At 47.9% G+C, this 25468-nt stretch overlaps 1 protein-coding gene across 2 annotated transcripts; it reads right to left on the reverse strand.

Moving 5' to 3' along the window:
• Positions 1 to 19556: 19556 nt before the first annotated feature.
• OSR2 (odd-skipped related transciption factor 2) lies at positions 19557 to 25055 on the reverse strand. 2 transcript variants are annotated; one of them, XM_034063191.1, is made up of 4 exons: positions 24836 to 25055; positions 21398 to 22124; positions 20754 to 20853; positions 19557 to 20031 (listed from the first exon to the last, which is right to left on the reverse strand). In XM_034063191.1, exons 2-4 carry the CDS (start codon positions 22051 to 22053, stop codon positions 19957 to 19959), a joined length of 831 nt encoding a protein of 276 aa, XP_033919082.1. In that variant the 5' UTR covers positions 22054 to 22124; positions 24836 to 25055; the 3' UTR covers positions 19557 to 19956. The 2 variants fall into 2 exon arrangements, with proteins under 2 accessions (XP_033919082.1, XP_033919077.1); XM_034063186.1 differs by having other exon boundaries at positions 19557 to 20113.
• Positions 25056 to 25468: the final 413 nt, after the last annotated feature.

Here is a 25468-nt window from a genome sequence, read left to right on the forward strand (position 1 = left end):
TTTCAGACTGAAATGCTATGAAATCCTTTAGATAAGTAGCAGGTAGTATAGGCACCCAGTCTCTGCATGGTCAAAAATATTTTTCCTTAAGTGCAGATCTTTGGATAATATAATTACATAATTATATATTAAAAATAAATTATATATTTTGTAATATAAATAACAAGAGCACAGGGGAGAGAGAATAAAGAGTTTTCCTATATAGGAAGCTTGAGTCATGTATGGTTCCTGAATAGGAAGATTCAGAAAGAGCCCTCAGAATAGCTGTAACTGCTGGCCACCACTTCCTTCAGGTCTGGAGTTCATTACTGTTTGATAATATAACCTCCACATCAACGCGATATTACAGTTAAACTCTAGCAGAAGGCTTGAAATTTTCCACCTTCTATTAAAAATGAACTTCAAAAAAAGATCACCTTTATTCCCATGAAAACATTGTATTTGAAGGGTTCTAACTTCTCCTGGCATACTGTAATAAAAAAGTGCATGTGGGGTTGAGTGCAACCACTAACATCAAGGGCATAATTGTGTAACATGCAGGCAGGGTTGTACCAAGTGCATTCATGCAGACAGCCTCGTGCATTCTGATCACATCTTGCAGGATGGCAGTAAAGAGAGCAATAGCAGAGATTTAACAGTGAACTGAACAGTATGACCACAAAGACTTTCACCAATGTAACCTTCTTTTGTACAAGAGAAGTCTGAGTGTGAGAGTAGGGCTCCTGACCACTGCAATAACACAAGTAAAACAGTGATAACTAGACTGTGAATAGAAAGACAGTCTTGTCAGTCTTATCACATTGTTTTTGAAGGACCTATGTCTGAACTAGATTTCTTGTTTGGGATGTCCTGAAGGAGTAGGGCAGCAGCCAAGAAAGCATGGTAGCCCAAATGATTTCAAAGAACGGCTGAGAGGGAATCTGTGGGACACTGCCTGTCCAAAGCTACAGAAGCTGGAAAGATGCAACAGGTGTCACCATGTGCTGGAGTGGGAAAGAAGTAACAGCTCTAAGGAGGACAAAGTCTTGCAAGACATTTGATCTATAGTTATAAATGAGGGGGGAACAATAAACCCATATTAAAAAAAAGTAAAGGTTCTAAAAGAAGTTGACTAAAAAGTCCAGAGAAACAACTAAACTAAAGGAGTGACTGTCCTTCCAGTCTCATCACTTCCATGTTTCTGGCTGTGTGGTGGCTCAGATTTCAGAAACTAGAAAGGATGGGCTTTTTTACTTGAAAGTGGGCAATTTAAGTGAAAGTCAGGAGAATGAGGCAGGAGGTGCACAGTAGGACTATTATTCATTAGCAAAATAATGACTTCTACATTTCTATTTCTGGAGAATGTGGTCCAGAGGTGAAGTCTAGAAAAAATGGGGAAGGAGATCAAAGTCAAAATCTGAAAGAGCCTTTTGAAATCAGTAGGGGAGCATAAGAAGGACTTTCCAAGGGACTTGTTAAAAGAGTAATTACACAGCTGTGAGTATCACAAGAAGACAGAGAGAAGACAAAAAATGAGAGGACAGGTTTGCAGGAAGATGCTCTAATTGCTAAGAAGAGAGAAAGCATGAAATTGGAAGAGCAATCCAAAAGGAGCAAGGCTCAACCTAAGGAGATGAGGTGGAACCATTCTGAAGATAGGGTCCGCTTACTCACAGGGAGTTCATGCAGTTGATGAACAGCAAATCTGGTTACATTGCCACCTCAATACCTCCCAGCCAGCCAAGGATTTCTCCCCACTCAGCTGGGCTGATATCTGCTTCCCAGCAACGGAAGCCCCATTGCCTTCCAGGTGCCCCCATCCCTCTTTCTCCCACCCCCAGCTGGCTCTGGTGCTTACCCAGCCCTGCGTAAAGCCAAAGTAGAACTAACCCAACCAAGCAAATAGTTTTCCACCAGCTTAGTGTACTATTAAGCAATACTTTAAATAGCAAAGAAAATACATGGGATGACATATGGAGACACTTTCCCACAGAAGCATTAAAAGGATTTTAGCACTGTGTTCAATTTCAAGATGTATAAGTATCTTTGATGTCTGTAGCCCCACCTTTGCTACTATTGCTTGCAATCTCAGAATACCAGATGGAGAGCAGGATGGATATACAGAAGCCAGTGTTTACTCTGAGCAGCATGTTATGTCTACATACACTAAAAGCAATCAAAATTAAAATGACAAATTCTCATCACACTGTGAAACACCTTACATATTTAAGCGAAACTGCAAAAAACATCAATCAGATGTCTTTGGTCACATCCATAACACAACAGATCATAAATGTGGAGATGAGAAGGTTGGAAGATAGCCCTCTGCCAAGGCAGGTGTGGAAGGACTATGCCAATGAAGAACCAGGTAATATCAACATCATTGTACCTCAAAAGACAGCAGCACAAGGCAGTATCTTATTGCCATGGAGCTGCCTGTCAGTCCCTGAACATCTAGTTGCTGTGGGATCTATGTTAGGCTTTGTACAGCACGCTGATGTAAAAAAAAAAAAAACAAAACCAACAAAAATCTTAGAAAATGCTTTATCTAAGCAGCAATAAAGTGATTTTTGGTCATACATATGTAAATTCAGCTCAGGGGTCTAGAGCTATATATTACAAATTCAAAATTATTGTTAGATGCTATGGGGATATAAAAGAATTTTAGCAGTACAAACTGGTGATAGTATGAACATATAATATAGTTATTCCCCAAAAAGGATGAAAATAATAAAATGATGAAAATGTATATGTGGAGACAGCTACTCACTGCAATAGTCCATTTGCACAGAGCCAAGACATTAAAGGTCTTAATTTGCAGAGTGCATTTAGTGAGAGAAAACATTATATGTGGAAGAAGGAACAAAAGCCGAGCCTTTCACTCTCTTGGCTCTGTTTCTGTGTTTGCTCACAAAACAATCTCTGACTTTAGCCGAGTTCGACTTACTGTTCAGCCTCGTCTCGGTACTTACTGTCAGCACTCACATTTTCAAGGCTTTGTGATATCCTGTTCATCATGAGCACGGTAGGATACACACTTGAGCTCAAAAAGCCACGGTACATGTGTATCTAGCAGAAGGAGCTATTTAGCTGGACTGTTAGGTGACAATTCTCACTCAGCTTTCTGCTGAGTGTTTGGGAAGGGCAGGCAGCCAGGGTACACGCACCAGGGGCAGCTCTATCATACGTGTGCGCAGGGTGGGAGGGGATGGCTATAACGTGGTGCCATTGACCCGGTTTGTTCAGGTTCACATCATTTTTGAGGAGCAGGGGAGACACTTGGAAGCTCTGGTCTCCACAGCTTACACAGCCCATGCACCTGCAGCATGTGTGAGCTCTATCTCTCTTAGTGCAGCCAATGTGAGGTGTATGGGCAATGGAGAGACAGATCCATAGGATCTGGGTGTTGGAAGAGACAGCAGCCAGGGTGAAGCTGAGCGAGCGCTGACTGCAGAGCCAGGAAGAAAAGCAGAGAGCAGAGCTCCCTTTCAGCAGAAAACTCTCTGGAAACGCTGGCCAGGGATTGTGGGAAAAGACATTGTGTGCTGCTGCCGGTCCCTCCTCAGGTTCGGGGAAGCAGACTCTGTTTATGCTTTGTAAATAAACAGCATTGCACCAGAGGATTTATCATCAATCTCACATCCAAAGGGAACACCCAAAAAGGCCTTAAATGCTGGCTCACCTCTCGGACCAGACTATGACAATACACTGGCCCCATTTCTAACCTCGTGAAATACTTGCAGGAATACCAGTCCTAACTGGCAGAGCCGGACTCTGTCCCTCCCTGCTGGGACAGGAAAGGAGCTGCCCTTTCTACGGCAGCTGAGCTCGGCCCAAAGGCTCCATATGTGGAGTTAAACCCCCTGGGCAGGGAGCACTGGGGGTCAGAGGGTCTGAGGCAGGAAGTGTGGTGTAGGCCTAGTTGAACTAGTCATCTCTCACACAGAAATCGTGTTATCTACCTGGGATAGCTTTAGTATCACTAATACTTGTACACAACCAGGGCTGTACCCCCAGGTGGAAGGTGAGAACAGGTTTGCAGTACAGTAAATCTCTTTTGAAAAGCTTTAGCTGGGAGAGAGAGAGGCTGGATCTCAGGTCTCATCCTGCAGGTACCTCACACAAGCAGTCCTTAACATCTTTTACATAGGGTCAGGTTTTGTCCTTTGATTAAGGCAAGTAGAATTTTGCCAACGATAACCTAATCTTTCTATGAAGCAAAGCAAGTTAACTCAGTTCAGGTCTCTCCTGGCCTGGCTAAAGGTGTCAGTTACTAAATGCAAACTGATATCTGGTTGCAGCTGAGGGTAGAAAAGGCAAAAGTCCCACCACAGATCCAAACCTCAGATGGAAAGTGCATGGGCAAAATACGATCATTTGTGTTTATCCACCCTCATTGGCATGCCGAACTCCTTGGAAAAATTATGTGGGATCTTTGTCATGAATGACAACGGCTGATTTCATCTCTTATCCCGAAAGACTCCGCTAAAGATCCTAGGAATTTCCTAAGTAACCACATATGTTGAACTGTTACTTATCTTAATGAAAAAAAGATAGTCACTTAACAGAAAGATATCCAGAGATGCCTTCTATGGATTATATAATAAGTACCCCCCCAAAAGAAACAACCTAAATTTATACAAGCACAAATTTTCCATCTGAAAATACTAAATGCAATTGGTTTCCATCTTTTGAAGGAAGTCTTGGCTCCACTGAAGTCAATGGCAAAACTTGCATTGATTTCAAATGGATCAGGACTTAAACCTTTGCCTTTAAGAGCATGCCGACTGATTCTTGAATTTTCTTAAAAAAAAAAAAAAAAAAAAAAAAGAGAAATGTGCTTGTATTTAAAAGTTTTGATGCCAAGTTTTGTCCCAGGGTGAATTACTTCAGCCTTGATATAAATCTATCAAAAAAGGTTTAGAAAATGTAAAGATGAACACACCCTTAAAGAATAACCCTGCTCTCCTCTTCTGCTTGGGTCCATATAAAAGGATTTTGCACAGACAATAAAGTGAATAAATGAGAAAAGATAAAATAACAAGCCAAATAATATCCAACTTTATGGATATAGACTGCAATTTAGAGACAGGCAACGTATTTTAGTCTGAAGTATTTAATAGTAAAAATATTTACTCTTCTGGCTTCAATTTTATTGAGATGCCCGATATGCAGGGAATAAAATTAATCTATTTAAATTACATCAAATAATATTAATTAATTACAGATATTTAATCTGACTAAAAGAAGATACCTTTCCCATTTCATTTAATGTCTTGCATAATTAATACAAGAAAGCTGACAGACTAAAGGTCAGTCTATCACTGTATCCTGCCTTCAGCAATTTTAGGAGCATTTGTTTAAGGACAAAGTATAAAGCCAGCGCAAGTATAGAAGTATCAGGTCAACATCTGCTAAAATGCAGTAGATGCAGAGTTCATTAAAAGATTTTATTATTTCTACAAATTCATGTGAGGTTTTCTAAATCTGTTCTGTGTCTGAGAATACTGTCTTGTGGAGATCAATGAGCTAACACTGGTGTTTGGTTTCAGCATAGACCACATTGAAACTTCTGCTTAATTAAAATATTTCCATCCTTTCCATTGTAATCGTGATTTGTTTGTAGTAATGTTAATCAAGAAAAATTTCTTCTGTACGTTCACATTTAAGTAGAGAAACAGCTGGAGCTGCTGTCTTTTGACTCTGTCCAAAAATTAACCAAGCTCCTAAACTCGAAATAATGCCCAAACTAAACAAGTCATGCAGTTTTCCCAGATGCACTAGCATAGCTCATCGATCATTGCAATGATAGTATGACACGATGACAATACAGTTTTGCTATATTAGTTACAGTGATACTAAAGGGAAAAAAGAAAAAGACTCGACGCTGCAGAATGTTGTAGAAGTGATTTCTCTACTTTCTGATTATGATTAAGTCTTGGTGTGCTTTGAAATCCCCAATGTGTAATGCAAACCAGGATTTGGGGTGTTAGGAATGCATCCCCACCCTGCTTCCAAAACGCTCTGTAAATTATCATCTGCAGACCCCAAATCCTTGAGTGGAGGGGGGAAGGAAGGAGACGAAGGCAGGGAGTGGGAGAAGGGGGGCAAAGGGGGAAAGAGAAAGAGGAGAGAGATTAGAAGCACTTTTCACCTCTAGGTCCCGTCAGTGTGCTCAACGCCGAGAACCGTGCTTCAAATCCAGTGTTATCGTTAGGCCCGAGTCAAAGGAAGTGAAATAGTCTACTGAGAAAACAGTGGAAAAAGTAAAGGTCCTAAAGAAGTAAGTGCTGCATGTTGAAACGTATGCATGTCACACCCCATTTGTCTTTCATATTGAAGAATAAAGCAGCCTGTCCCGCAGCAGTTATTATACACCATATTCTTTATTTTAAAAATGCAAGAAATTTGGCACAAAGAACAAAAATCAACTGATGAAAAGCATTTATGTCATGGTTTAAATTAAGACCTTTGTAATGCAAGAATTACATCAGCAGTGGGCTTAGCTTAATGAAAATAAGACAGTGTTTTTAAAGACCATGAACGAACAAATCCTCTCTGCTTTCTTAAAGAGAGAAAAGACAGATATAGATAAACAGATAAGAAATCAGAGCAAATCACACTTTGCTACCTTTAGGAATTACTGAACTTCTTATTCCACTGACAACTGTGGGTCAGCAAAGTCAAGCGAGAAGTTATTTTCTATTCACATGTGGATTTTAAACATTTTCAGGGAATATTAGGTATTGCAAAGTCTGTTTGATATTGCTGTTACTTGGACTTCTGGTTAAGATTAATTGAGATTTTATATTTTCCTCTCTTGTGATCTTTTTTCTTTTTGTTTTGGGTTCACCTAACAAAAACTTAAAGTTCTACTATATCAACCTTTTAAAATGTTTATTAGCATATTATTTTGATGTAATGATGGTTAAGGATTTAATAAAAATCATTTTGAATGAGAAGAAATTAATTAATGCGAGCCATTTGTGGCTGCTAGCAACAGCGTAGTAATGATTTGATTAATGTTAAAATATACAGGTAGAGGTAGCAAAAGGGAAGTGGAGTTTCTTCTCTTTGATATGTATTGTTTGATATAAACTTTTGTCATCTGTTCTTTGTGCATATCTTTATGGGTCTGTCGAATGTTTTATGAGAGTATAAAGAGTCATTTTCCGATGAGAAAGTAATACAGTAAAGCAAGATAAAATAGTGCTTTCTAGTGGAAATAAGTATGGAATTTAAAATCTAGAGAGAAAACTTTCTTCTGTAGTATGGTGAGTATAATATTTTAATATTTCTTTACTGCATTTATGTGACAGAAAACTATAAATAAGTTGGCTCAAGTCCATGTTTTGCTATTTCTGATGACAAATGTAACTGTTTTAGTCACAAAACATCATATATTTGGGGGTAATATATATGTATCCAAAAATATATGCATTATTTATTCTACATAAAAAAAAAATAGAGAACTAATAAAAACTGATTTTAATGATATCAGTTGGGTGGGAAAGGGGGAATTACAGAATTTTGCATTACTCTGTTTCTTTTTGTATATGAAGTAATTATCTGCATGCTGCTAAATTATCATTAATGTTTGGGTATGAAAATAAATCAGACGGGCATGGACAGGACATAATGGATACCAATGTTTATGTTTTATAAATATATTCTTTCTGAACAGCATAATCAAGCTACCACCGATATTTGTGATGATGCTGTGTAAACACATTGCTAGTGTTAAGGATTAGTTATGGTGAATTAATTAGTAATTCATAACTCTGAATCAGTTATGGAGAATAAATTATTTCTGATCTGGGTAAAACTGGCTATCCAAATCCTGAAAGATCTTCACAACATTTCTTGATGTGTCCTTTGGGATTTCCAGGAGAGTCAGTTCCATGATAAAACAAGCCTTTTCCTCTGTGTCTGCATGCACTCTCAGTAATGAAAGGATGAGCAGAAGAGGTTTTCCTCTAAAAAAAAAAGATGTTTTAGAAAATAATTATTTTTCACTTTCAGAGGACTTCTGGCATCTGTTTCATTTTTAATAAGTGCAGAAAATGACTTAATTTCATTTTGCACTTCCTTTGGCTATGGGAATGAAAGGATGAAGGGAAGGCATTTGGAAAGACAGGGCCTGATTCTGCGCCCAGAGCAGATAAGCAACCATGGCTAGTTTCAATGAGACCCTGCTTGAAAGCAGCAACTGCAGGATTGGGCCTAATGCTAAAGGGGATCTGGCATGCAAGAAAGAAGGGAGATAAGGGATCTAGATCTGCTGCTCTCTTCATTTGAACACACAGACAAGTTTCTTATCAGTCAGATACAACCTTTCCTCTTGCAAATGGTGTCTCTTGGGAGGTCTCAGAAGGCTGTTAGGAGTGTGCCCAGTTCTTGAAAAATAGCAGGCAATACACAGTGTTTACCAACAAATCCCTCCCTCTTGCTAAGTATTGTTTTCAAGGAATTTAGGTAGGAGCTAAACAGAGCTAAACAGTTTCAAGCTGTCTAAAATGGAGAAAAACATTAAGGCTTTTCTTCCAAGAATTTTTTGCCCCCTTGATTCCTGCATGTGAAGTATCTTGTGCTTCCATCATCTCTAACATCCACAGCTGCCAGAAAATAAAGGGGCTTAGTACCTACCCTCCTAGCAGCAAAACAGAAAAACATGCAAGACTTCCTTCATACATGATTCAAGAGAAATCCTGGCAGCAGACAAAAAACTAACATCTAATCCACTCTGCCTTTTACAGATCACCTTGAACAAAAGCCAATACCAATATCAGCATTGTCTGATGGAGTGGTGGTTGTGTGCTGTGGGGGCAGTAGGTACAAGAGGCTGGGGTGGGAGGCAGAGGAGGTCAGTCCCCATCCAGGATTTCTTCCCCTGTTGTACCGAACAGTGTCTTCTTGCTGCCGTGTTGCTATGACACTACGCTCCTTGAAAATGCAATAAATAAGCAGAGTAGCCTTTCTTGTTGGGATAACTGCTACTTCTCTTTTGCCATAGGACTTGACAGATGCGGCAATGAAAAGGTAACATTTCTTTTCGCACTGCCACTGGTAGGTAGGGATCTGCTCTCCTGCCCTGCTGAAGTTTCTGAGCTTTCAAAACACTTCCCCAGGCAGAAAAGGCACAGGCACAAAAAGCGCTTGCGCCAAGGGATTGGTTTTTTGTGGGCAAGGTTCTGACAGCTGACATTGCCAGGCGGAATCCTGAGCGAGATGTTTCATGCTGTTGTTTACAAAGCAGATCTTCCTTCTGATGCGCTAAGTCAAAACAGCAGGTCTTAAAATGCGGTCAAAGAAACACGATTTCTGAGGAGCTGGCTGCTCACCTGGTACTAAATTCCTTCCTTCTGCTAACTGCTAAGTTGCATTAGACACAGACAAAAACCCATTACAGATCTTCCTTACATTAATTTTCTTAGTATTAATTTTCCATGTCAGCGAGGGTTCTTATTACCGCAAATATGTTGTGCAACTGTGGGCTGTGCCGCTAGATCTGCATCGCAACTGCTATCTATTAAGGTATGAGCCACATCATGAAAATATTAGAGAGTGTCTACGTTAAAAAATTAATATCTCCTGTTTAAAGCAGATTTATATTAGGGATCCTAAATCCTTAGGGATTTATAATAGGGATCCTCAGCCTAAAGTGTTTTTGGAAAACAAGCCATCTGTAAGAAGCTTGGCATGGAGCTGATGATCACGGAGCCTGATCTTTGCGAATGCGTGTGCTCATAAATGGTTTTATTTGTGACAGAAGCAGTACAGAGTTTAAGGGCTCGCGCTGTCAGATGACATGCACACGTGTTCACAAAATGGCTGCGCAAGCAGATATAGGAGTCTTAAAGCCTGCACTTTGATACAAGATGGGAAGAATCTCATCAGCAAAGGTTATTTAACACACTCACTTATTTCTAGAATACGGTAAGAGGTGCTGCAGCTTTAGACTTGAAGATTATTTGCTGTTAATCCACCTCTGGTACAAGCTCTAACAGGAGCTCTGCCCATGCTGTAAAAAACCACTAATAAGTACTATCTTCACTCTACAGCCTGACAGCCGCCCACTTCGGGAATGAACGTGCAGCGTCTACCCTCCCCAGCTGGATGGGCAAATTACAATAAATGATAATTAGCAAATTAAAACTCAAATAGCCTTCCTGCCTGTTTGAAAGGGAAAAATTGGTTACAAATGCGTTTTTTCTAACGCTAAACTAAACCTTATTGTATCAATGAGGTGTGAATTTTTTTCCACAGAAAAAGAAAAGTCAGACTTTACCCTCCTCATCATTTAAAGCTGAGCTTCATATGCAGACACATATTTATACACTGGTTAATTTTTGCCCTCCTAACTCCAGTGATTCCAATCTTTTCATTTGGAATTGTCCTGACATATTCCTGCTTCCATGTATTTTAATTATCTTGGATTGTGACTCCTATTTGGAAACTGGAGCACTTGACCTAATTCAAAAGTACTTTCTGCAAGAAATATTATTATACACAGCATTTTGTAACACTACTGTTGTAACATTACAAATTGGTGGTGTTTGACCATTGTAACAGAGCCTACCACTGCCCTGCTCTGCCCTTCTGAAATGTTTACTTTTGCCAACCAAAAAAATATCTAATTAAGCCTCATGACCAGCCTCATTACATAAATAAGTGTTAGTTTCCTTTGGTTGCTAACAAGAATGCTGAGACGCAGATGGATTAAATGAGTTGTTAAAAGCCACACAGTAGCTGCATTTTTATTACAAGGGTTAGCTCGAAGGGTAGCTTCACTGATTTAAAATATGAACAAAGGAAAGAGAATCCATATGAAAAACAAATGAAAAAAATTCACCCTCTGTGGACAAATTTCTGCTGAAAAGGATATGCACAGTGATCAAAGCAAAGTTTAAAGAATGAGCGTCTGGAAAAAAAAAACCTTTAAAAGATGTTTTAGTTATAATAATGCAGTTATCTAAATGTCAGTGAATTTGATCAAAGCTGATCTACAGAGCTCAGGTTTAGCATTAGGTGAGTCATTTTCTTTTATTAGTGATGTTTTTTCATTCAAATGGGTAAAAAGGTGGGAGTTTGGATATGTTGAAGGTTTCATTGGCTTACAGTAGGGACAGACAAATGAGGCCCACCTAGTTTTACAATCTGGCCACCAGCTACTTTGTTTTTAATAAAATGCAGCATATTGAAAGGGCATGTCTCAACATGTCTTGACCCATCCAAACTGGATCAAGATGGAGAGCCCCATATTGAAATCAGTTTGCTCCCAGGACAGGGCCTATTGTCCGCAGAGAGCAGGAAGGGTCCCTGCCTCACCATGGGGCAGAAATCAGCCAACCTTGGTCCTGCCAGCCATGCACCCACCCCTCTCCTGGCTGCTTTGAGGGGGAACACTTCAGGCTCTGTTGCTGCAGGGAGTCCTGGAAGTTAATTCAACCATCTTGACCCATCTTGTTACTACCACACACTGTCTAAATTAAAACCAGAGTGGTGTTAAGTTCTCTAAATGCCTAAATAGCAGATTACAAAGCCCACGCGATTTTGGGGAAGGGATCTTCTCCCTACCAGCACTCCAAAGCAAACCTGTATGAGAATAGTCCCTGGGGCTCCCCAAAGAGAAGCAATAATGTACTGGAAAATTTGTCCTCTCATGGCCCCTACACAGGAACTATCATTGCTGTGAGGAGCATTTCAGGGCACCTCTGCTGCTGCCTGGCCTGGCAGAGAAAAAACTTCAAAATTATGTTGTAAAATGAAGCCACCTTCCTAACCCTCTTTCGTGTGGCTGGAACACTGTAGTGTGCTTGAGGGTTTGCTAGGATGCTTACACAGCAAACCATGTGACAGTTGGAATAGGGTTTCTTGAGTGTCATTGGAAAGTTGTCTGCTACAACAAGGCCCTGATCTTCTGTTGATCTCAATGCTATTAGAAAAAGCAGTATCAATAGCAGTGTTAAAGCTGAGAGCTTGGGGAGCTGCTACTTTTCACAGCTTGCAACTGAAACTGTGGAAGTGCGCTTTACAGCGCATTCTCTCATCTGCAATTTCCTGTTGCTGAAACCTGAAGAATTTCAGTCAAGCCAGGTTGCTGCCTGTAAGTGTCTGTGGGGCAAAGGCCTTCGAGCTCTCACGTTATTCCCCCACCTGAATCAGGGCTTCACTGTGGGGCTTTTAGGGAAATTAACCTGTTGTGCCCCAGAGTCTGGGGAGACAGCCAACTAACTGCAGGACAAGGTAGCATCAACCCACAGTTTGGCTGCTCTTTAGTGGCACGTGTCCACGTGCACTCTCTTTCCCTGCGGTACCTTGGAGCAAAAGTCAGATATCTCACCCCTTGTGGGAGAGGGGAAGTGAATCTGTGTTTATGAGGGGGTTAAAGTATACATAAGAGCAGTTTCTTGGCAGTAGCTGAGACGCTGAACTTTCACACCCCCTGTTTTCCCTGCAGTAACTTGTTCATCTGCCCGTATCCTCACTTCCCAGTTGAAAAACCCTGTGAAGAAAAAAACAAATGCTAATAGGGCTAGACTTGGGCAAAGGCAGCGAGGTCCCCACCTAAACCCTCACTCCCATGCTGTAATCCCAGCTCATGTGGACTTACTGGATGGTTTTAGGGAACTGAGCCTGTTGTGCCTCCGGAAAGGACAGAACCATGTGGCTACATCACAGTCTAATTTTTCATTAAAAGCTTTTCATGTCTAGAGTTCCTGTTTTGTTTTAACCAAGCAAAGGAGGCTCAGAGAGATGTGAGCTGACCCCAGCCGAGCCACTGCAAAACTGTTAGGTAATTTTTTTCTTACTGAGAGTTTGAAAATATGAATCATGACAAAGATATGGTTGTAGCTTGGCAAGAACACGACATGTGATGATGGTATGAGCTGCCACATGCCTCTTAACACAGCATTAATTTCAAGACCAGCTTTTCCATGAAATAAAATTAGAGGATAATGGGTACATGACAAAAGAAGATGAGGAAGATCTGACCCATTCACCCAGACTCATTCTGCCATCTATGTAGCTGAAATCCCCTTGAAAGCTTCCCTGTTTTCCTAACATTTCTCTGCTGTGATCCATGCCCATGCAGCTTCAGGACAGGATCAGACCATCATTTCCACTGTGGAGTGGGAGAAGGAGGCTACAATGTGGAAATGAGAGTCAGAGTCATGGGGTGCTTGTGTGGTTAAATGACTCACAGCAGCAAAACCAGCTCCTGGACTAAATCATGGCCAGGTTTATATTGTACCCCAGCCAGGCAGCCTTGAAAGGGCTCTGAAGGCCAGGACACCCTGCAGGCAGGTGCACCATGTTTGCATTGCCCTCACAGGCAGCCTGAGCATGCCTGGGGCTGGAGCTGCCCATGAATCCCATCTGCTATCACAGCTGAGCCTCCAGGCAAAACCCCAAGGGTTTTCCTTCCCGCCACCCTCCTGGCCAGCCCAGCACACAGGCAGACAGGGCAGCGCGCAGCTGGCATGGCATGGGGAGACACTGGGTTGTACTGGAAGTATTCATTAGGGCCATTCCCAAGACTGGCTTCAAGGGCACTGCAGCAGGCAGCCTGTGACCATGGGTGGTGCTGAGCTGCTCCCTCACAGGCACTTTGGTCCTTTTCCTGCTGACGCACTGAGTGCTGAGCATTGCTGCCCAGCTTAGCCTGGGGGGTGGCATGGGACTGGGGAGGAGAGGGTGCCTCTGCAGTCTGGGAGCATTCACTGTGCTTCCTGACTGCAAGCCCCAGAAGGATGTAATCCAGCTGCCTGCCTGTGTTTATCAAGCCAAAGAATTTACAGAGTTTAACTAAAAGAACCATCATACAGCAATGAAAGCACCTAAAGCATGTAACTTATGGAATTTACTCGTGGGTGAGGAGCTGTGCCCATTTCACCCAGATACTCAAGTGCAAGCTCTCCCTGTGTGCTCTGTGTGGCACGTGGAGCACAGGCTGCTTTGAACGCGGGCAAACTTGCATTAACACGATGGGAAGGAGCAGCTACATTCTAGCGCATCAGTGATCCATGCAAAATGGGTCACCGGGAGATTTAGAAACTGTACCTTTCAATCCCAGCCAAAGAGATACATCAAGGCACGCCGACGTGAAGCACGACTGACACACCTTGAGGCATCTTCAGTGCACTGAGTGGTAGTGACGCCAAAGGATATCAGCTGGCAGTATCTGAGACAACGTCTCGTAAATAATCTCTGAGGAAGAAAGAAATAAAGTTTTTACTTCCTTTTACACTTGAAAAAAGAAAAGCCATCAATCTACTTCCTCAGATGAATGGACGGGTGTCCAAAATGCCCTAGCATGCAGGAGAGCCCTCACAAGCATGCAGCAAGGTTGCCGCAGGTCAAGGCGCTGCCTGAGGAGTAGGAGTCTCACAGCATTGCCTATGGCAAGGCACCACCAGTGCTGCCTGCACCGGCAGGTTTGTGCCTATCTGCACAGGGAGGTGAAGTTTGCTCCTTTCAAAGACAGAGTTCTGGGTGATTTCTATAAAGGTAAAGCCAAAAGAGCTGGGTTTTGTACTCTTCTCCCAGCCACAGCCCTCAGCCCTGTGAGGCGATGGAGCCACTCTCTGGATCCTACAAGAATTTCAGGGAAGCAAAATTCCTGCTGCTCCCCTTTTCCTACTGAGAAGATGCTGGTGGCAGATGGACCCCAAAGGCCTGGAGATTCACTTGGCTGCTCTGGAGCGGTGCAGGGACTGCCCAGCACCATCCTCAATGCCTTTTCACTGCAGTCTGATGGAGGACAGCTTGTGACGGTGCTCCCCCAGCTCCCAAAATGGAAACCAGTCCCGTGAGGCCATCTCACCCATGTGCCCATCTGTATCCCTGACTGCAGGAGGGCTTGGTACTCAGCCTGTTTGTATTCCCTACTGGTACAGCCACCCTGGCAGGGCCCTGCTGTGTAGCCCTCTCACCTCGGGCTGAGCTTGGTGTTTTCTGTATCAGTCAATTTTAAGATAAGTTTCTAAAGTAAATCTGCACTGCAAAGTTTTGCCCAGTGCTGGCAGAGGAAGAAGCCTTCCTGGGGAAGGCAGCCATGCACCGCTCCAGCTCCACTGCATGGAATGAAGGTGTGAGGCTACTGCACCTGGGACTAAGTGCCATCAGGTCCCACTCCACTCATCATAAAGTCCTGGGTTAGTGTTTGAAAGTCATGTCTGGGAAAAGGTGCTCAGGCTTGAGAGGGAGGCTCAAAGGAGGGGAAGCATCTATGCTTCTGTTGCCTTAATTCTGCAGATTTAGGAAAGGAGTCTAGTGTTCTCAGTGTTGATATTTTTACACCTCTCGTTTGATAGACTAGAAGCTTCTAGAAAAAGATTCACAAACAGCTGCATCTGGATTTTCAACAATAGAGATTAAAATTGATGTTTTATGCAGACATGATGTCTTTATTTTGAATATAGATAAATATTTTGAAATCTAAGTTTTCCTTTTTAGTAACTTAATTAAAAAAAATTTGTTAGTAGTTGCTGTATTTTTGCCATCATTACACTATTATAAATAAGAAAAAGGAGTAATAAAAGCTTCCGTAAGTAAAGAGGAAAAGAGACGCTGTGAGGAGAGAAATATAAGCTGGAAACACCATACAATATTAAAATAAAAGCAACATATGTCCAAATCCTTGTGTAATATAGTTTGGTAAACCAAGTCACCCTTCTACACATGAAGGATTATCTCCAGTTTTGGAGCATGGAGTGATCAGAGGCTCTGAGCCAGAAGTGCTGCTTGGCTGACACACTGCAAACTCAGTCTTGAGATTCTGGGGTCACTGCATTGCTTCTTTCATTCACCTGAAGCTGCTGGCTCCTCTTGACCTCCATGAGGGCCACGAAATCTGGTGGCTGCAGTGCTGCTGCCAGCAGCACTAGCATCCTAAGCAGCCAGAGCTGCTGCCAGCTGCCTGCACTGCTGATCCTGGTCCCCTTGGGATCTCTCCTCTGGCTTTGTGCCAGACCTGGCATGCTTAAAATGGTCTGAGTACATCTATGGCACTTGCACTGATGCCTCCTGAGTGCCACGTGGATGTGGCATTGATTAATGGAGACAGCGAGGAGGGACTGGCAGGGAAAACGAGCTCTGTGTCAATGATGAGAGAGGAGCCCATATGGGCGAGGGGCTACAGGACAGATTGAGGCAACTAGTGGAAGCTGGAAAATTGGTTCAAAAAGGGGGAACCAAGAAGTCTGACTGAGGGAATTTGCTTAGGAAAAAAGAGGTTGAAACACAGGGTGAGATACAGGAAGGCAAAAAAGAAACAGAAGAAAAAGAGTTGGGGGGAACAATATGGAAGGGGCACTAGGCAGGAATCAGGATGTACTGCAGAATGAGGCTGAGATGAGAGAAGCAGCTCCTGGAGCAACCATGCAGAAGCAGAGTAGTGAGAAGAAAGAGGGAAAAGGAAGGAGGGAGAGTTCAATAACTAATGTTTTTTCACTTGTTTTACTCAAATGGCTCGAATAGTGGAATCCTCAGCACCAGTCTTTAGCCCCAGCCAGACATAGCCATACCACATTCCTGGGTTGCTGCTGGTCTGTTTTCCAGTTAGATCCAGACTGCGCCTGTTCCTGAGGTGGTACAGGTACAAAGTTGGGCTTTGCCAGCAAAGCTTCACTGGCATTGGGAATAATCTGTGCTGCTCTGTAATAGCATGGTGTGCTGTTGCTGTGTAATAGATGCCTTCATAGAAATGCAGCTGCTCCATCATGGGCTGGGGACAGCATCCATTCCAGCAACTGATGTACAAAGAGCTCAGTTTTCAGATGTTACCAAACGGACTATAATTTGTCAAACTGATTTGCCCCCTGTTGCTGTTGCTCCAAAGGGAAGTAGGATACTTCACACAGACAGAAACGGCAGTCACAGGGATATTAGTGTATTTAGTGTTTGTGTTGTGAAAGTCAGGATGGCACTTTACGGCTATAAAAGCCCTAGCCCTGCCCAAAAGACAGCTTTACAGAACTTGCTTCTGTTCCCAACAGGTCTAAAACCAACGAAACATATGTGTATTTTAACGTGTTCTTTATAGCTACTTCTGAAGTTTTCCAGGGAGAGATGAGCTTTTAAAAGTGAATGGAGCGTATCAGTGCCATAAGCAAGTGTATAGATAGTAAAGAGAAATACTAAATCATCCTCTGATGTTTTAAGATGGTAGCTACTGGTTTAACTTTAAAAACTAGTCCAGGGACCAACTGCAGCGATACTTGTCACTGCCCCTCCTCGGCAATTTGGGCTTCGTTCTGGCCACTGAACCTATGAAATCCTCAGAAGATAAATTTACAGTCTGTGTCTGCTCAGGGGGGAAGTTTATTAAACAAGCAACCCCTAAAAATTAAATCAAACCTTAGCTATATGCAATCATTTTAATTTCGTCCTTTGATATCGTTCATCTGATTAAGTTCTTTCCAAACAAACTGCACATAGAGCTTGGCCTAGGAGAAGCGGACTAAGCCCATATGTATCCTGACAGGGGTGTTTACTTGAATGGAGTTATCCCAGCCTTGCCGTGCGTTCTTGGAGATGCAAAAGGGCCTGGGGACAGGAACTCAGAGAACAATAAGGATAGAGAAACTGAGAGGAAATAACCTACTAGGAGAGCAGGAATGCAATGGGAATAGGCAAATCAGACAGAAAGAAATCAGATACTGGATAGATGGAACGGAAAAAGAGCAAGAGATGCCCGTAGAGAGAGATTTGGAGAAGAGCAATACAGAGAAAGAGGAGCAGTTTGGAAAGAGAAGACAAGGGCTGCCAGCATGGGGCCAGGCAGTGCAAGGTGTGAAGCACCCTAGGCAGGGAGGGGGTGCAAGTCACAGGGATGTGAAAAGGAAGAAAGCAGGTGGCCCTTAAAAAAACTTTTACTAGGAAGGGTCTTCTTCAGCCAGCAAACCAGTATTTCTGGCTGCAGAAACTTTTTCCCTCCCCACCTTGCTGGACAGGAGCAGATGGGGAGATAGGGCTTGACTCACTGCAAAATTTTGGCTGAGCTTGAGACTACCACACCAGCTAGAACTCACCTGGCTGCCTCTGCCTGGGGCAGAGCAGGGCTATCCCAGAGGTCCTGATGCTGGCCCTGGAGTGTGCATGGCAGCCCTCTCTGGAGGCAGCAGCCACAGGCAGAAATGCAGCCCTTTCTGCACTGACAGCCTGACTGCAGTCCAGGCGCTGCTGGTTTTGACTTGCTGCTCACTAACAGGGTGCAGGCAGTGCAGGCCCCTGCTGCAGGACCAGTGAGGGTTGTTGGAGGTGAGCACACCACAGCCACCCAAGCTCTGTCAGCATCTGCTCCCGGTGGGCTTGTTGGGACTTGTGACCCACCTGGACTGTCCCAGAACGGGACTGTCCAAAGTCCCAGCACCATCCATGGCGGGAACCCTTCCCACTTAGTGCAAAAGGATCACTCCCCCCCGACAGGGCTCCCTGAGCCCGGAGTGGGGGAGATTTCTCCCCATAGTCTGAGAGAGGAGAAGAACAAGTTGCGTGTCCCCATCCTGGCAAGGAACTTTCCAAACTACCCAAGACACTGCAGGAAGGGTGCTGGGGCTGACAAGAGCAGTGGGAAGGTAGAGAAGGGATTTCCTATCCAAGGCACCTTGCAACACATTAGGAAAAATGCCTCAGGGCTGGCACTAGGCCTTCCCGGAGGGGACCAGAGGCATTGGTGAGGGGCTCACAAGGGTGGCAAGGAAGGGGAGCCCTGGGGTGGGTGCCACCATCCTGCTACCTGCATACTGGATGCAGTCTCTGAGCATACACCGCATGGGGTGGGCACGCTGGGCAGCCTAGAGTCACCCCGATGCGCGATAGCTGGGGCTTACAGAGGTGGCAAAGGAAGGACGGGGGCGGGGCATGGCTTGGCGAGGGTATCCGGGGAGGGGGGAGCAGCCCCACTCCTCGTCCGCCCCCCCGGAGGTGACCCGTGATCGGCAGCGCGCATGGAGGGGTCAGGGTTGGGGGGGGCTCCGCGCTGTGCGGAGCCCGCTAATGTGCCCCTGGGCGATACTTGCGCCTCGCTGTTTGCTTCCAGAGCTGTCAGGAACGAGTCGTCTTCTGTGGGATAAAGTCCCTATCTACGCTGGTGAATTACCCGTGTCCAAAGTCTACTGGCAGGAGGAGGCTGGCTGCTGTAATCTCCGCGAAAGGGATGACTTTTACAATACATGGGCTGATTGCAAATAAGTTACTAATAAGCCGCTTTGGCGTAAGAACGGCTCTATGCATTATTTTCTAAGATGTGTTTATTTGCAAGTATTTCTTTCTTTCTCTTCTTAAAAAAAATCGCCCGGGAAAATTAAAAAAATACAGAAGTTAATATTTAGACATTCATACTATTAAGTAATAGAGCTATAAACTCTCAAATCCAGCACTTTCATTTTACTAAACAATAGATAACACAACAGCGACAGTGAAACAGGCCAAACAAAAGCAATCACCAAAATTGTTGTGACAATACAATCACCCGGCTAGGAAATGTATTCAATATGCTTTTACCATTGCATTGACACAGCAGGGAAAAAAAGCCTGAACGTTCAGAGAATAATACAACAAGGCAGGAGGTATTTGGAAAAAGAAAAAGGATTTATTTTGAAATACACTTTTAAGGGATACTTTGCCTCCCCGATTCGTTACCGATGTGCATCTGACACGACGATATAAAACAAAAGAAGAAAACCACGTTCTGTACAGAGCTCTAAAATGAGCCGCGAGTATCTACAAGACGACGAAGCGTTACGCCTGGGTGTGGGTTGGAGAGGGGCCCGATCCTGCAGTCCGCACTCTCTAAACGAGTTTCGCAGACGTGTGGTAGGAAAGCTTGGCCCCGAGCGTGCCTGTGTGTCTCCGTGTGTGTGAGTGTGTGCGCCTGGGAGTTCCTACAACACAGTCCTTGAGTACAACGGGCAGGTGGAGCTGCCGGCGCGGGTCCCTGGCTGCTCTAGAAGTCCTGCCGCGGGGTGTGAGTTAGACTGTGCCGCCGTAGATCACAGTTTCGCCTGAACACTTTGCCGCACTGCTCACAGTTGTAGGGCTTGATGTCTGTATGGGTAAGAAGGTGAGTTTTCAGGTTACTTCTTTGATTAAAGGTTCTTCCACATGTGGGGCATTTGTGTGGAGATTCCTGTTCAGATTTGAAGCAAGCAAAGGATTAATCCTTCACAAACTACCTGGTTGCAAGTTATCACTGCACTTTTTTCTTATCGCAACGCACAATTTGAAATATCGGGGTCGGGCACGAGCGAACGCAGCCCCGGGCGGGCGGCAGATCCCACCTCGCCCTCTCCTCCTGCCCCCAAAAGTGGTCCTTCATAGATATCGATTTGTGGCATTCCGCGCTCCAGAGGTGCACAGGAAGGGCCCCCCGCACCGTGCGCCCGCTCCGGGACTCCCGTGGCAGGACCTTCGGCCGCCGGCAGGGCATTACACTCCGCATCGCACCGCGCCGCGCCACCGAACAACGAAAATTGCCCCAAAGCAGCGGCGTGGGCAAAACCAAACCCGGCGCTCGCTTCCTGCTGCCAGCCGCGTCCCCGACAGGTTTAAGACCATCGCCCGCCGTTTTCCCGTGGGTCTCCCGCAGTCGCGGAGGTATCCGCAGGCTGCTTCCCGTCCCCGGGGGAGCACGGAGCCGTGCATCCCTCTGGCTTCCCTCCGCGCCGGAGCCCCGTCCCCCGACAGCCGCAGCCCCTGCCCCACGGCGGGCCGAGACGGCTCCGCGCCGGCGGAACCCCGCGGAGGAGGCCGGGGAGCGCTGGGCTCACCTGCATGTGTAGGGTTTTGTGGACCGCCAGGGTCCTGGACTGGCAGAAGCCCTTCCCGCACTCCTGGCACTTGAAGGGTTTCTCTTTGGAATGGATGTACCTGAAATGCAACCCGAGGAGTGAGCAGCACTGCCGGGAGCGCAGAGCCCACCCGTCCCCTGGCCCCGCTCCCCCAAACCCGGTTCCCCTTAAACGCCAGCCCTCTACTTTGCCTTTTCCCTTTCCTGTATAACTCTGTTCATGGCTGAACTCCTCTACAGGTTAAAAAAGTCGCAGTAATTTGTATCGAAGCGTGTTCGTACTCTCTGGTGACAGACGGGACAGCTTCGGCTCCTCCGGCAGGACCCCAGCATGCTCTCCTCGAAGGCAATGCTGATCGGCTGCGGGGTGCGGAAATGTGCCCACCTGTACCCCGGCCTCTTTTCGCGCCCCCAAAGCAAAACAGCCAGGGGAGGTGACCGCAGCACCCCAGCGCGGGTGCCCGTCCCAGGCCGAGAGCAGGTTTTGGCTCCGCGGAATCGGAGCGGAGTTTTCTCCTGCTGCCTTCCCAACTCATCCCGGAGCGGTTCAGCCTCCCCCCGCCCTGCCGAGCGGTTCTCCCACAGCCCCTGCCCGGCCCCAGCCCCGCGGCGGCGGCCGCTCACCGGTGGTCCCGCAGGTGGTCCTGCCTCCGGAAAGCCTTGTGGCAGATGTCGCAGGTGTAGGGCCGCTCGTCCGTGTGGGTCCGCTCGTGGATGAGGAGGTTGTAGGACTTGGTGAAGTGCCTGCCGCAGAACTTGCAGATGAACTCCTTTTTCGTCTTGGAGGGCAGGCGGCCGCGGGAGGGCTTCCTATCCGGGGACAGTTTGCTGATGCCCGACAAGGGCGAGGTCAGTCCGGGGCTCAGCTTGGCGAGATCCCCCACTTTGGGGGGGTCCTCCTGCGTGGCGGCCACGGCCAGGTTGGCAAAGTCAAAGCGGGGCCTGTCCTTGTGCAAGGCCGGGAGGACGTGAGCGATGGCCCCTTGCTTGGGGTGGAAGAGGTGCGTGGCAAAAGGGAGCGCAGGGAAAGGGAAGCGGGAATCCACCAAGCCCTGGGCGGCTGCCATCTCCGTGATGGTGGAGCGGGTGATTTCATGCACATTGGGATAGCCCAATGTCCAGTGGTTCATGTGCATGGTTTGCACGGCGCTGAGTCCATACAGACCTTGCAATTGGTCCACAGTTGCGGGGAAGGTGTTCACAGCCTGGAGGAAGGAGTAGTTGGTGAGTTGCAGGGACGGGTGCAGTGGGATGGGGGCTGGCAGTGCCTTGCTTCCCATCTTCCCTGGGTGGGTGCAGGAAGGCGGTGCAGCTGGTGCCTTTGCTGGGCTTTCGACACGGGGAGAAAATCCTGGGAAAAGGGAGAAAAGAGGATAAAGAAACTTTTACTGAGAGCACCGTGGTCCCCCTGACCGAGGTGAACGCAGCGGCGGGGCCGGGGAGGGCCAGGCACGGCTCCGGGGCGCTGCTTCGTTGCTGCCCCAGAGCCTGCCGCAGCCCCGGCAGGCGCCATCGACCCAACCAGCGAGATCGCTTCGACCGGAGAGTCTAAAGCGTTAAAAAAGCTAATTAAAAATATCAGTCCCGAAATACGCATCAAAAAATTAAATTAAAAGGAGCAATCGCAGCGCTGAGCCAACCGAAGGCGCCGCAAATCCAAATTAAACGAATCGTGAAAATATACACCCGGAACAGGGATGGGGTGGCTCCGATCTCCGCCGCCGTCCATCGCAGCTCCCACCGCGGGGGCAACCGTGGCCACCCCCTTCTGTCCCCGGCCAACCTGGCCCCCGCCATCTCTCCCTGCTTCGTCCCGTCTCCCGCGGGCGCAGAGGCCCCAACTCCGAACTCTCCTGTTTGGGACCTCCCCGGGAAAGGAGCGGGGTGCTCACGGGGAGCCCAGGCCGGCCAGAGGGGCGGCGGGGAGAGAATAACCCCCATGTTCATCCCAGCGCGGGTGCTTATTTTTCTTCCTTCAACAACAACTCATTTATCAAGATAACCGAGAGAGAGAGCAGGAGCTCCTGCCCGCACCCACACCTCCCACCCAGTCCCCCTCCGCAGCGACCCCCGCCAGGGGCTGTCCGGAACGGCGCTGCCCAGCAGCCACCTCCGTCCCACACGGTTGCGAAGGGCGGGCGCAGCCCCGCTCCCCGGTCAGGTTCTCCTCCGGGAGCCAGGTCAGCGGGGCCGGGAGCTAACGAACGGAGTGTAAATGTTTCGCTCAGCCCGCTCGACTGAGGCCACCGGGCCCGCTCCTCCCGCCGGCCGGCGGACCCCGCTGCGCTCTGTGGCCACGCTCTCCCTCCTCGGGCAGCGGCTCTGGGGCCAAGCCCCTGCCCTTTCCTTGTTTTCGGTGAGGGTTCGCTTCAAGCAGCCGGGAGGCTGCCAGGACCCATGAAAGCGGCTAGAGCAAGCGCCGGGCGCTCCCGGGCCTGTAAACAAGAGGTAGGGCCGAGGTGCCTCAGCACCTCCTGGGATTTGGGTGCAGGGGACGGTAACGCGGATTCTCCAAAATAAACAAGAGCCCCCGTCTCCCCGAAAAAGTAACCTGAAACACCCCCCACCTTCCCAAACCACAGCTAAACCGAAGGGAGCTCTGAGAGCAAAGCCCGCGCCCGGGAGCACTGTCTCGGCCCCCCGGGGAGGCCGCCGCCGCCCGCAGCCCTCGCCGCTGCCGCACGGTTAGGGCCGCTCCGCTGGCACCGGGCAGCGGGAAGAGACTTTTCGATATTTCCCCTAAAATTAATTTCCCCTCCGTTCGTGGCACCATTTGTGAATGAGCCCTCTGGGGGGGAAAAATGAGGGAAGAAAGTAGGGTGTGAATGGCAGCGTTCCCCCTCCCTGTTTTCGTTTGCCTTGTATCACGGTTCTCCGGGATTTCCTCTGCTCCCTCCCAGTTTCACTCGTTTGCCATTGTCTCGAGACCGGGGACGGGGATATCCATTCGACCTTTTCTTTTTCGGTGGTTGGGGGAAGAGGGGATGGTTATATATAGAGACTTATTTTTAAAGATGTCGTAGCGTGAATCCCTCTTCGTTTTCCGCCAGGAACCGACACAGAGGCAATAAAATCACTGTTCACCTACTACTACGGCGGCTCCTGCCCCAGCCCGGCCGGCGAGGCCGGGTCTCAGAGCGATGGGTCTCGGAGCTGTAATCAAGACAGGCAGAGCATTTCTGCGGGGGGACCCTCGCCTTTGACCGTGGCGATCGGTGACTGTGCGGGGATGTCACTGCACGCCACTCGTTTTCTTGTCAAAGAACTAAGTCGGAAAAACTATTCCGGCCACAAAATACGTATTTTAACACTGAAACTTTTCAAGCTACACCGTTGCCTGACACACAGTCCATCTATTACTATTTGTACCCGGATGTCACTTTATGAAAACCTAACAAAAAGGCCAAAAAGTGCCTTCGTAAGGGATTTTAAGTCCATTTCTAATAAGGTGTGAGGGAGAAAGTCAACCAAAAACGGATGTTACTTAAATCTTGGCACTTCCTTTCCCCTTTCCCCTCAGAGAGCTTAATTAAATTAAGCCCGGTGCCCCGGCAGTGCGCTCCACCCTACCTGCCTGCCGCCGGCCCGTGGCCCGGCCGCTGCCCCTCTGCGCTCCCTCCCGCGGCGGGGCTGGGGCCGCGGCCGTGCCCCAAGGGCGCTGTAGCCAGTCCCTGGGCCTTGGGCTGCCTTTGCTGTCCGCCAGCCCCTCCCGGAGCCGCCGCTGCCCGCACAACCCGGGTGTTCGCGAGCACCCAGGGCTCCTCCGGTGCGCGCCGCGGGTCCGCGCCGCAGTCCACGCACGGACCGGCTCGTCCCCGCAAGGAATTCCGCGCGAAGGCCACGGACAGCGCGCTCCGGGAGGCCCCGCCGCCTGCTCCGCACCACGCGCCCGCGGCTGGCGGCGGGACCGGCTTCCCCACTACCGCGGAGTTACGAACTGAAAGTAAACCCGGCGGACCCCGCTCCCTGCGGAGGGGTCACGCTCTTCCGGGGCTCTGCCGCGGACCCGCGCCCCGCTCTCGCCGACGGCGGCAGGCGGGGCGGGACGGAGAAGCCACTTACCGACCGCAGCCGGCGGCTCCTGCCGGGGCACAGCCGAGGCGGCCGCCGTGGCACCTTCACGGAGACATTAGATCCACAGCGGGGACGGCGGCCGGCATGGTGCGAAGTGCTGGGCGGTGGCTGAGAGCTCTGGCGGTGCCGGGGTCCCGGGGCCCCGGCATAGACCGCAGCCTCCCGCCCGCAGCCTCCCGCCTTCGACCCCGGCGAGGCTCGGCGCGAGTCTGAGCCGCCCCCTGCCCGGTCCATCACATTTCAGCGGTGAGTGGCGTGGAGCGCTGTCCCCGCCCGCCCGACGCCGCCGCCGGCCCACCCCGCGGCGCGCACAGCCCCGCTCTCTGGGCTGCACCGCTCCGCCCCGACGGGACAGGACCGCCCCCGGCCCCTGCCCCTTACCCGGTCCGCCCCGCCGCGCCGGCCCCACTGTTTACTTGTGTTTGGGTAGCAACTGGGTTTTAAAGCGGCCGGACGTCCCCCTGTTTCCCCCTCTACCCCCCCTCAGCCCCCCCCCCCGCGTCACCTAAGGTGACTTTTCCCTCCGAGAGCAGATCTACGCCCCTCTCCCCGCTCCCGGCAGCGGGGATTTGCGCGTTCCCTGCGCCGCACCGGCCGCCTCTAACGCCTGCCGTGACCCAG

The sequence above is a fragment of the Melopsittacus undulatus genome, chromosome 1 (genome assembly GCF_012275295.1).
Source record: "Melopsittacus undulatus isolate bMelUnd1 chromosome 1, bMelUnd1.mat.Z, whole genome shotgun sequence".
Taxonomy (NCBI): Eukaryota; Metazoa; Chordata; class Aves; order Psittaciformes; family Psittaculidae; genus Melopsittacus; species Melopsittacus undulatus.

Excerpts from the sequence above, each read along its gene's own strand:
- OSR2 (XM_034063186.1), bottom strand. The coding sequence starts at position 22,053 with ATGGGAAGCAAGGCACTGCCAGCCCCCATCCCACTGCACCCGTCCCTG. Across the intron at positions 20,854-21,397 it reads GACCACCTGCGGGACCACCG|GTACATCCATTCCAAAGAGA; the intron begins GTGAGCGGCCGC and ends GTTGCATTTCAG. Across the intron at positions 20,114-20,753 it reads ACAAAACCCTACACATGCAG|GAATCTCCACACAAATGCCC; the intron begins GTGAGCCCAGCG and ends AAATCTGAACAG.